This window comes from Pangasianodon hypophthalmus, chromosome 9 (genome assembly GCF_027358585.1).
Source record: "Pangasianodon hypophthalmus isolate fPanHyp1 chromosome 9, fPanHyp1.pri, whole genome shotgun sequence".
Lineage (NCBI taxonomy): Eukaryota > Metazoa > Chordata > Actinopteri > Siluriformes > Pangasiidae > Pangasianodon > Pangasianodon hypophthalmus.
Window position 1 is genome coordinate 8,973,077 of NC_069718.1, and position 13,019 is coordinate 8,986,095.

General features: G+C 36.5%; 1 protein-coding gene across 1 annotated transcript in view; it reads right to left on the minus strand.

Annotated features, from left to right (window-relative positions):
• Positions 1 to 2,791: 2,791 nt before the first annotated feature.
• The window catches only part of gfra3 (GDNF family receptor alpha 3), a 45,183-nt gene continuing 34,955 nt past the window's right edge, over positions 2,792 to 13,019 (minus strand). The window contains exons 7-8 of the mRNA XM_026920052.3: positions 11,661 to 11,791; positions 2,792 to 6,078 (exon numbers count right to left, since the gene is read on the minus strand). Of these exons, the coding sequence (XP_026775853.1) occupies positions 5,872 to 6,078; positions 11,661 to 11,791 (338 nt within the window). The 3' untranslated portion in view covers positions 2,792 to 5,871. The remainder of the gene's footprint in view (positions 6,079 to 11,660; positions 11,792 to 13,019) is intronic.

A 13,019-nucleotide genomic window follows, 5' to 3' on the forward strand; every position in this document is an offset into this window, starting at 1 on the left:
TCAGTTGCAATCACCTCTCTGCCTCAGTGCCTCTGATATCCTTCTATCTGCAGTCATTTAACGCATGGCTTGTTTGTTTGTTTCTGTAAAAAAAAAAAAAATCTTATTACTCTAATTCGGGGCCATCGCTCGCACTGCCTCTTGTCTTTATGTCATGCTGTGATCTTTGCTCAGTGACAGCAATTTAAAAATTACACCACGAGCTGAGCGGCATCTGGACACACATGTCAATCTTCCCGCCGGAAACGTGCGTGTTCTTAATTAAGGCTTCTGATTGGATGAGCGCTGCCTGCGTCAGTAGTGATATCCATGTCTCCATCCAAATATCAAATTCAATTTAAGAGGTAAATTAAGTTGCTGCAAAAATATATGGGTAATAAATAGGCTCCGTGTTTCAGATCACATCACGTCTCTGGTCCTTCCGCAAAAATACTTTAATACCAGAGGCACGGACAGACTCAGTTAATAACATTGGGTCATTTTCTTTTGTTTCAACAAATAGCCACATTTCTCATTGAAAAATATATCAACATCACTGAATTATTAGGTTCTCTCTCTTGGACAATTCTGGGGTTTTTAAATTACTCCCAGGGCAGATACAACTTATATACTCAAATATATATATTTTTTATACTTTTAAGCAATTGAATTGTAAAACTAACAAGCATTCAGTGCCATGTAAATAATATAATGCTAAGTAAAATAGGCCTTAGCACTCCCTCTCTCTCTCATATATGTATATATATATATATATATATATATATATATATATATATATATATATATATATATATATATATTTAATGTATTTTACTTTTATACACTTCTCTAAAGAGAAAACTTTCAGTTTCTGTTGATACCAATGGTATTGTCTAATATTTTTGGAGGAGGGCTAATCAATCCAATGATACAATATTAATAGTATGTTAAATTACTTTTCACAAAAAAAGCTTTTTCTGAGATGGACTAACTCCATTGTTATTTAAATAAAGTAGCAAGTAACTGAATGTTAACACTGTTATTTTAAATGCTATTTTTGTATCAGTTGTTTTCATTTCTCTTTCATTTCTATGTTAAATAATTTATTTCTGGTGATGTTGCAAAAAATTTCATACTGCTCTCTATACACTGTATCTAATATACAGTACTGTGCAAAAGTCTTAGGCACATGTAAAGAAATACTGTAGAGCAAAGATGCCAACAAAAATAATGAAATTAAATGTTTCTACATTTTTAAAAAAAAAAATACTATAAAGAGCAGTACACAGTAATAAATGAAACAAAGTCTATATGTGGTGTGACTATCCTTCGCTTTAAAAAAAAATAGTAGTCTCAGGTACAATTTGTGCAGTTTTATAGGGAAATGAGCTGTAAGTGTTACTGAGCATCTTGCAGAAGCAGCCACAGTTCTTCTGGAGACTTTGACTGTCACATACGCTTCTTATATATTCTTACACAATATGCTGCTTCTTTACCGACATACAAACATTTTTCTGTAACATTTAATTTTGTGCTGGAAAACTAATGTTTGTAAATCTAAAATGTTTTTCTACTGACTCGATAATGAAGTCATAAATTAAAAATCTATAACAAAATTTGTACTAAAAAAAATAAGGTGTCTAAGGCTTTTGCACAGTACTATATACATATATTATGTGACTTCAGGTGTTGTTATATTTTTATATATCACCCATCCCTGATTTGGAGTATAATTAGAGGAAGAAGAGGAAGAAGAAGAAGAAGAAGATTTTAAAGGTGCCTTCCTCATACCTCGTACACTGTACATAAGTGAGGACAAAAAAGGAGACGAGATAAGCTCATGAACTAAAATTTTATACCAGAAATCTGGCTCTTTCTTCTTTTCAGTCATGTATAAGACTGAAAATTTGGTTCTGCATCAAAGAATGTATGTTAATTAATCTCTGCAATGGCCTTTTGCAGAGCCTTGATACTTTGCAGGCCTTTTTTTCTTCATGTACAGGCGACAAACAGAAATTGCTGAATCATGACAGAAATGATTACTTGCCCAATATTATTAACTTGTCTCTATGTCCTGTAGCACTTTTTTTTAATACAGAAGTAATGTGGAGACGTGATGTGTTTATTCACTTTAACCATTTTTTTTTTTGCTGACAATTTAATTTGTCGCTTAAATCGAATTCGATATTTGTAAAAAAAAAAAAAAAAAAAAAAAAACAACCAAAAAAAAAAATCACGAGTGCTGACCTTCCCCTGGACAGCAGAATAGCAGTTCGATCAGCGCTCTGCCTATTCCATTCCTGCCGCATAATAGACCAATTTGGGGAGGTCATTGTTAAGACGTGTACGTGGTGTAATGTGAGGTGCTTCCTCTCAATAGGACAGCGTACAGAGAGACAAAGCAGCGGCCGACCTCTTTGCCTTGCATTAGATCCCTGTGAACTGGCACAATAGAGGGGGTAAGACCAAAACGGGGGTCTTTAATAACCCTCCTACATTAAAGTCCCTCCGGAAGAGAAGGAAAGATGCTCTGGCGTGCTCAGACATAAGGAGGAATGAAGGAGGGGAGAGAGAAAAAAACATTAGTGTCAGCAATAGATTTATATGACAAAAAGAGGTCGGGATGTTTGACTGTATGTTTGTGCTGGAGGGTCTCTCTCTTCTCTTCTCTCTCCCCTATCTCTCAAAAGCAATTCCTCCCCCCACAACGCACAACAAGATAAACAGTTTGCGTTATAACCCATTATCTCCGGCTGGCAAATAACTTCCTCCCGGAGGTTCCAAACCCAGACTGGACCTCCAACACCTGCTGTGCACTCACGTCTTCACGTAGATTTATTTTTTTATTTACACGCTTATTTATTTATTTAGACTTTATTAGTCGTATTGTTCCAGGATATGTGTGTGTGTGTGTGCGTGTGTGTGGGTGTGTGTTTTTATTATTTATGCCCCTGGTTAGACTCCACAGCCTGTGCTGACTCTAAAAATTAAAGCACAGCGCAGATAGAGCAATAAAGTAAAAGCGCTTGCATCTGCACCAATGGAGGGTCACGCCGCACGTGTATGTGTGTGTGTGTGTGTGTGTGTGTGTGTGAGTGTGAGTATGAGTGTGCCTGGAACTTCACTTACGACAAAGAACTCAGAACAATACATATCTACTTGCATTTTCTGTCACCGCATCTACCGTTTCTATGCTTGCTGTCATGGCAATCAAGTAAATGTAAACAAACCTGACGAAATTTTTCAAAATTGTCTTTAGAGGAGTAAGCAAAAATCCAGTGTCAGCTACTTTGTATTTTTTTTTTTTTATTTAATATAATCAAATCAAATTTTACAGTGATAAAGAACAAACAGTAGCTGTGGGTAAATTTGTTTGTGTGTGTTTTTTTTTTTTTTTTTTCTTAGCATGCATTAGCTGTCCACTTTGTTAGCTAGGTTAATCCTCCAACCTCATTTATTTTGTCTGTCATGGTGAACATTTACACATGTAAAATCAGCTAAACGCTGGTGTGGTAACCAAACAGTGTGCCGCAAAAGTAATGCTTTATTAGTAATACAAAAACGATCATCCATCCAAATTCTGGTGTTAGGCTAGCTAGATGTTCTCAAATTACAGACATAACATTTATAAGCTAATGCAGTCAAGCCTCTTAGTGTAACAGCAACTTATTTAATACCTCATTTTAGTTTATTCAGTGATACTACCAAGTCAGCTATTAGCTAATTATATGTTTATCTACACCTCCATGTAACCAGAAGCCAGCTAGTTTTACTCATTATCTTAATTTATTTGGCTAGCTGTTTATGTTTAGCTAAACTTGTGTAATGACAACCCCCTTTTACAACACTAGCTAGCTTTCTTAAAGGCAAACCAAGGCTAATTAGCTAGCTAACAGTTTCTTAATTAAAACATTCCAAAAAAAAAAACTTTTCAATTTGTTTCCAATTTATTTACAACCTGAGTAAAATAAGATTATTTCTCAGTACTATTAGCTAACTAGCTATTTATGTTTACTATTGTGCTGTAATGACAACCCTCACTTGCAGTGCTAGCTAGCTTATTTAATAGCAAATCAAGACTAATTAGCTAGCAAACAGTTTCTTAATTGAAACATTCCAAAAAAAATACCTTTTCAATTTGTTTCCAATTTATTTGCAACCTAAGCAAAATAAAATTAGCCTTATTTATCAGCACTATTAGCTAACTAGCTATTTATGTTTACTATTGTGCTGTAATGACAACCCTCACTTGCAGTGCTAGCTAGCTTATTTAATAGCAAATCAAGGCTAATTAGCTAGCAAACAGTTTCTTAATTGAAACATTCCAAAAAAAAATACCTTTTCAATTTGTTTCCAATTTATTTGCAACCTGAGCAAAATAAGATTAGCCTTATTTATCAGCACTATTAGCTAACTAGCTATTTATGTTTACTATTGTGCTGTAATGACAACCCTCACTTGCAGTGCTAGCTAGCTTATTTAATAGCAAATCAAGGCTAATTAGCTTGCTTTAGTGAAATGTTTTTTAAATTTAAATATTAAAAAAAATGACTTGTCAATTTGCTTCACTCTGGCACATAGTCTCACTCTAACCAGAGCAGAATAACATTAGCCTTATGCCATAGAGCTCTTAGCTAATGTCAATGCAATGACCCTTATGTGCAACACTAGCTAGCTAATTTGCTAGCCTTAATGAACAGTTTTCTAATTGGAATATAAAAAAAAAAACTTTTTCATTTTTATTTCACTCTGTAACAAACTCTCACTGTAACAGATCGGAGTAACATTTGCCTTGCTAGATTTCTATTTTTAGCTAAACATTTGCAAAGTAATATCAGTATTAGACTAACTGGCTAGTGTTAGTGAACAGTTTCCTAAGTGTTTTATTAACAACATTTTCAGATGTAACCAGGGCAGAGCAACATTAGCATTATGTTATGGCACTATTAGCTAGCTAGATTTTCATGTTTAGTTAATGTAATCCAATGACAGACTCCCTGTTACAACTTTTGCTAACAGATAGCCAGCTTTAGCAAAGAGTATTCCATTTTAATTCATTCAAATACTTTAAAATAATTATAATTTGGCATCTAAGTGAGATTAAACCGTATTCTACTGAGGAGGACCACCGTAGTCACCACACCAGCGGAGCTGTTCACTGAAATAAATAGGATGCAGTGCGGCGAACTTGCAAGTGGACACATATTGTAAGAGTTTTTTTCTGATGTTGACAAAGTGCAAACATTCTGTACACACACATACACACATAGTTATAAAAGCTTCAGCAATGAGAAAACGCACAAGGTCTCTAAATGCAAAGTACAAAAAAAGAACAAGCTGTGCACTCATATGTAGCGGTGTCATTGGACGGAAGCAATACAGCAATTCCCAAACAGTGGCGCAAGTTGACTGACGGTTAGCCAACATCAGCAAAGCAAAGGAGAATTACACAACAGATACATCACATTACTGATTCACTGATTCACTGATTCACTCAATGACAGTCAGGCGTTAAATATATCCGATTCAATTCAGTCCAATGAGTCATGAATCATGAATCGTGATTCCTAACAATTTTCCAAACAATTGGCACAGAATCAGATTCAGAGAGCGATTCCCTGGGGGACAAGCTGCGATCAGCGAGCTACACGCAGCCCTCTCTGCGAGAAGGAGAAACAGAGTGAAAGGAAAGGACAGTAGTGGGTAGGAGAGGACTTTCCTGTCCTCTGTCCTCTTCTTCTCTTTTCATCTCATTTCATCTTGCATTCTCTCCATCCCTCAGTATAAAGTCTTTGAGTCTTTAGAGTGGGTGTGAGTGATTATTTTGAGGAGGGTGTGTGCGGATGTAAGTGTGTATGTATAAGTGTGTATGAGCATGAATGGCGGTCGTTTCTACCCCCAGCTGAGGGTAGCGAGCAGCAGCAGAAGAAGAAGATAAAGGGAGGCTGAAAGGGATGAGGCCCAGCCCTGAACTCTGCCCGTCTCCGAACCCAAATCACTGACAGTGGCCTTCTCTGGGAATGGAGGGATGACGTTGAATTCATCCACTGGATCTATCTCATATTCAGGATCGTTCTTATCCTCCTCACTCTCCTCCACCTGACACCAAAAGAGAATGAAAACAACAAATAAATGACTGCATGTCTTAATAGAAAAAGAGACAGAGAGGAGGGAAAAGGGGCGTTAGGGATGACATGAAAGGAGCAACCTGCCCGACACCAACCTGTGCATTGTGAAGAAGCCTGAAGACAGAGAGAGAGAGAGAGGTAGAGAGAGACACAGAGACAGTGAGAGTGTTACAGAGACAGGGATTAAGAAGTAGCGATAACAGGGGAGAGTGAGAGAGAGAGAAAGTGACAGATGGGTATGAATAAATTAATACTAATAATGTCTGATTGATGCACTGCCTCCCGCAAACACCTCTGACTAATCCTTTCACGGAGCGAGAGGGAGCGAAAGAGACGAACACGTGAAGAAGAATGGGAAAGACAGAGCGAAAGAGATCAAGAAAAGACAGAGAGAGGTTCGGTAAAGAGAGTGCGATTTGGCTGAGAAAGAGAGGTAGAAGTGACAGCAGAAACAGAATTGAATCCTTTTTGTCTGGAAGCCCAGATTATCTCTAAGCCCCTGCACTCTGTGTATGCGCACACACACACACACACACACACACACCACTGAGGATGTACACGTGGTCCAGTGTGTGAACACATACACTCGCATACACACACAACAAAAGCACTGCAAGTGCTCACCAATAAACAGTCTATGAGGATGGATATGGATATATAGGAATCGACTTCCATTTTTTAAAAAAAGGAAAAGAACTTATTCATATAACCAGCCATGCTGAAAAACCCATAACGTCATAAGAAGACAAATAAAATTGTCTTTGCCTTTTAAATATTTCTTGGCCTCTGACCCGTTATTGTTTAAAAAATAATGACATGGTATGATTCTTAATCCAAATTCTAGGGTAATGTCCCATTCACGACGCCTGACCCTGACCCATGGAGGTGATAAAAACTTCCAAGAAAGACACAGGAGCAGTAGTTCAATTTGGGGAAAAATTAGTCAGAGCATCAGACACTCCACCCACAGATAATCTTTTGTACACTTTTCTGGTCAATAGTCTCAGAATCTTGAAGGTTACAACCTGGCTCTTAGCAATACTGTATGCCAGTTTCCAATGAGAAAGCTAAATTTTGAACTCCATGACACAATGCGCTTCTTTGAAGGAAGATGTAGTCACTGGATTAAAAAAAATTTCAACGTGTCTTGCCTTTTTTAGAGTTTCTTTAGTGGTGAGCAAACATAGTTTGCAATATTGCAATAATAAAAACCTCTTCCTGTTCTTGGCCACTATATCTTTTCACAAAGCATACCAGACCCTCTATTGAAAGCTAGAGGTCTGACTCACGGCATTAATGGGATGTCGGAAAGAATGAACGTTTTTAATGTGTTTTCGAAGGCTTAGAAAAGAGGACTATTGCGATCACAGACTTTTTATAGACCAAAAATGTTTATCTAGTGGTTCAATCAGGGTGGACCAACAAAAATAAACATACTAACCATATCTTTTTATGGCCCATTTTAAATCAAGCTGGATTGGCCCAGTGATATAGATAACCATAGTCATGTGCTCAGTGGGAACAATATGGAAACACATGTTAATGTTCCTGCAATGAAGAACATTATGTTTAACGTGAATTGAGTGAAACTGCTCTATAAAAGCATCCCTGACAAATTGAAAGTTCTAGGAACTAATATTTCCTAAAAACTGTTCACTTATAGACTTAGAGCTATTTATAAACAGTTTAGTAACATTCATAAAGAAAGTTTTTTACTTGCCGCTACCTGCTTCCTAAATTGAATTAAAAATTCAAATGAAATCAAAATTACATTTAGTTAAGTTGAATTAAAACTACCTTCAGAAATTAATAAATTAATATCTTGCTACAAAAAAAACACACGATGGAAAAAAACATGAAAATAAATAATTTTTTTTAAATCTAAAATCTTGTGCCCTTGTGTTTTAAGCATATGAAGCAGAAATGAATCTTTTCAGTACAGAGTGAGTTAAATAAATAGAGTTAAATTGAGTTCAGACTTCATCTGTCTCATAGTTGATTGGTTATGTGCAGATATCTAATGCACCCCAAAAAGCTGTATTTATGTAAAATGCCTTAAATAATATAAGCTTTAACCACTACCCTCTAACCAAAAGACAAAAAATCCATTTGTTCTGTCATTGTCTCATTTAAATAAAAGAACAAATGTTTTATGGTGTATTTAACATTAATGAAAAAAAAAAAACCTGAATAAACTCGATTTTGATCCCCCGGCTGTAAACGCTAATAAAGATGCAGGTCCACGAGCTGTGACGTGCCCATGGACAGATGTTTGGCCACTCTACTCAGACGGGTCAGTCTGTGAATTAAAGCATTAGGTTGAGACATGAGTAAAGAGTTGACTGAAATGGATACAGATTGAGATTCTGAGCCAGTAATGTTGCCACTGAGCTTTCGTCGCATTGATGAAACGTTAGTGGTTGGCCCTTATTCCGAGCCTCAATATAATCTCAGAACACAGCAAAGAGCACATCAGATCAATATTGATTTAATTTCTTACAAGAGTCATTAGCTTGAAGGATGGAGGCCTTGGTAATTGGATGTGGCAGCGTATGCTGTTTGAATGTGGGGCCCTACCTACGATGATCACAGTGCTGACTAAAAATGCGTTCCACTCAGCCTCACTGTCTTGTTTTTAGGGCTTTATATCAATTACCATGAATTATAAACAGCAAATCTGCTGAAAAATGGAACTAAGGTAAGGTTAAAATGGATTCCTTCAGCTACCTGAGGACGTTATCAGAATGTAATGTGTTCAAAGGGTTATAAGAAGAATCATTTGTAATGCCTACTCATTGTTCCCACTTAGTTAAAGACTAATCTAATGAGCACAAGGATGTTTAAAATGCTTACCACAGTATTTTAAATATGTACAAAATATGTCTCTTATGGTCACTTACAAAACATTACACTTATTATAAACATAAAAAAAAAATCAAGGACTGACAAAATTGTCACTACTTTAAATCAGGATTTATTGGCCCAATACTGGATGTCCATGACCGTGTTTGATCAGGTGCTCATTGGGAACATTATGGAAACACGTGTTCACGTGCACAATGAGAAATGCTGAAACAACTTTAGGAAAGTAAAAATGTTTAAAACGTTCTCTGAACAAAAAAAGATGCTGTGAAACTTTTGTTCAATCCAGTAACTACAGCTTGCTCTGAAAATCACATTCATGACACACACACACACACACACAAATTGTGTAGCAATTTGTGTAGTTTTGTTATGTGTAGCAGTTTGTGTAGTTGTATTATGTGTAGTAATTTTTGTAGTTATATTATGTGTAGCAGTTTGTGTAGTTGTATTATGTGTAGTAATTTTTGTAGTTGTATTATGTGTAGTAATTTTTGTAGTTGTATTATGTGTAGCAATTTATGTTAGCAGTTTGTGTAGTTGTATTATGTGTAGCAATTTTTGTAGTTGTATTATGTGTAGCAGTTTGTGTATATGTGTTATGTGTAGTAATTTTTGTAGTTGTATTATGTGTAGCAGTTTGTGTAGTTGTATTATGTGGTACTCATCACTCTAAATGATCCAATAAAATGCCCCAGAAGGCTAACATTTCTGAATTTGAAGCAGCAATATCATTATAGCTTAGTTAATGAAGATCATATTTATGTACCTAAGATGGAGCTTTCATTGTAAGCCATGTTAGCATTAATTGAATGCTCTTAAATCTATACTGTATAATAATGAAGCTGCTCTTGTCGCATCCTCCATTGTATAGGATATTCAATTAACGCGGTCTGGTTCACACACACAGCTCTTCCTGTTGGAGGTTTTCAGAGCACTGGGCTGTGACTTTGTCTTGGCTGGGCTCCTGATCAGCCATGCGTTCTGTAAAACACCCCGTTCCAAAGCCAAAATTACTGCATTTAGAAGAGCTGGCCCACAGTGGGGTTCTGCGTGCAAGCTGACAGTCACGCTCTGCTGTGTGTTATTGTGTCAGCTAATAAAGTCACGCACAAGTGTTTAACAATGTTCATTTATGTACTTTGGCTTGAGTATTCAGTAGGTTTTAATGTATGGGGAGTGTGTTCTGTGGTATATTTTTAGAGTAATGATATCAGCAGTGTAGTGTGTTCAGTGTGTTAGTTTTTCAGTATGTTGGGTGTTGTGCACAATAGTTCAGTTTAGCATTATAGTCGGTAGTTTAGTTAGATAGTTCATTGTGTAGTATGTTAAGAAGTACAGTTTCATAGTTTGATGAGTAGTGTGTTCAACAGTATAGTTTTAGAGTAGTGGATTCAGTACTGTGTTTAGAGTGTTAGTTTTTCAGTATGTTATCTATTTTGTACAGTAGTACAAAATAGTACAATATAGTGTGTTCAGTAGTTTCATTTAATAGTTTAGTATTAATAGTTTTAGTTCAGTAGTATAGTTTTATAGCTTGTTTAGCGTGTTCAGTAGTGTAGTTTTATAGTGTGTTGAGTAGTGTGTTCAGCAGCATAGTTTTATAGTTTGTTTAGTGTGTTCAGTAGGGTAGTTTTATAGTGTGTTGAGTAGTGTGTTCAGCAGCATCGTTTTATAGTTTGTTTAGTGTGTTCAGTAGGATAGTTTTATAGTGTGTTGAGTAGTGTGTTCAGTAGTATAGTTTTATGGTTTGTTGAGTAGTGTTTTCAGTAGTATAGTTTTATAGTTTGTTTAGTGTGTTCAGTAGGGTAGTTTTATAGTGTGTCCAGTAGGTTAGTTTTATAGTGTGTTCAATAGGGTAGTTTTATAGTGTGTTCAATAGTGTGTTCAGTAGGGTAGTTTTATAGTGTGTTGAGTAGTGTGTTCAGTAGGGTAGTTTTATAGTGTGTCCAGTAGGGTAGTTTTATAGTGTGTTCAATAGGGTAGTTTTATAGTGTGTTGAGTAGCGTGTTCAGTAGGGTAGTTTTATAGTGTGTTCAATAGGGTAGTTTTATAGTGTGTTGAGTAGCGTGTTCAGTAGGGTAGTTTTATAGTGTGTTGAGTAGTGTTTTCAGTAGTATAGTTTTATAGTGTGTTGAGTAGCGTGTTCAGTAGAGTAGTTTTATAGTGTGTTCAGTAGTGTGGTCAGTAGGGTAGTTTTATAGTGTGTTGAGTAGCGTGTTCAGTAGGATAGTTTTATAGTGTGTTCAATAGGGTAGTTTTATAGTGTGTTGAGTAGCGTGTTCAGTAGGGTAGTTTTATAGTGTGTTGAGTAGTGTTTTCAGTAGTATAGTTTTATAGTGTGTTGAGTAGCGTGTTCAGTAGAGTAGTTTTATAGTGTGTTCAGTAGTGTGGTCAGTAGGGTAGTTTTATAGTGTGTTGAGTAGCGTGTTCAGTAGGATAGTTTTATAGTGTGTTGAGTAGTGTGTTCAGTAGGATAGTTTTATAGTGTGTTCAATAGTGTGTTCAGTAGGATAGTTTTATAGTGTGTTGAGTAGTGTTTTCAGTAGTATAGTTTTATAGTTTGTTGAGTAGTGTTTTCAGTAGTATAGTTTTATAGTTTGTTAAGCAGTGTGTTCAGTAGTATAGTTTTATAGTTTGTTGAGCAGTGTGTTCAGTAGTTTTGTTTGCTGTGTCAGTGTCAGTACCCACCGAGTTGAGGTCTTCGAACAAGTTGATATTTAGGTCGTGGTGTTGAATGTGGGGGGAGGGGCGAGGGGGAGGGAGCAGTGTACCCTCCACTGGCCGAGGATTGGCGCTCCCCATGTTCTCTATGGCATTACCTGTGACAACCAAAGAAGCGGACACAATTTTAATTCAGCTTTATTCAACTTAATAAAAAATCAAATGCTAGATTTCATGCCTCAATTTATTAGAATGCCATTTGCCAATTAGAATGCCAGAATGCCAATCTGATAGGCCTGGTGTTGTTTTTGTTAAACCCTCTTTATACTGAGGGGACGGGATTTACATTATAGCCACCATGTAGATACCTTGCACTGCCTCATTCATATTTTTACGGAGTGGCCTTTCTCTACTTATACTTGTTGCTCCTATTACCCACAATCCACTGCTCTTTTGACAGTCAGATTTGGGTAAAGCCTTCTTCCAGTATGATTGCCTTAATGTAGGTTGCGTAAGTCAATAATATTCTAAAACAGGAATAAACAGATCAATGTATTGTGGATTTGAATGACACTCAGCTTTATTGGAAGTTTTCTCTCCAGTCAGCACCAGTAAATTCAACTATCATGGCCATTTGCCACTAATCTCGGCTGTAAACTCTCATGCATTAATAAGTAAGACCATTTAAAGCAGCAATTTCTCAAAGTTGACTGCTGCCAAATCTTTGAAATGAATATTGCACACTACTCGACATCATTGCCACAAACAGAATATTCACTTTGGCATTCATTTCAGAATAATAATGGCTTGTTTGTTTTATGGACCATATAATGAGTGGATTCAAAGAAACAAATATAACCTAAAAGAAGTTCACAAGCATGTGGTAATGTACCAAGGAACGTGGTCTGAAATGCTGAAACATTCCGGATGATACCAGATATAAGTGTTATACAGAACAAGGTTTGAATGGATCTGAAAACTGTCAGGGTGTGGCCTAATATTCTAATCAGAACAGCTTATTGAACACCACTAAGTACAACAGCAAATGTGGTGAACAGGGATTGTTCAACCCTAAAAGTCTGAAACTTCCAAATTCTGGAGTAGACTACGCTTTCTAGCTTAGCTTTCAGCTGCTAGGTTTGGCTAAGCTTGAGGTTGACTTTTACTCGATAGGTTGCTCAGACTCAAGATTGTTCAAGCATGTAGGCATAGTTTTGAGAAAGCTGTACAAGGGGGACACGCGACATCAGCCATTTGATTGGTGAAGCTTACGGAAGCATTGCCAAACTTTAGCCCCACCCACTTTATAGTGAAAGGGAAGAAATATTGGCATGTTGTACCTTCTCAGACTTTGTACTGCATATTGGGCCCACAAGTCCAATTTTA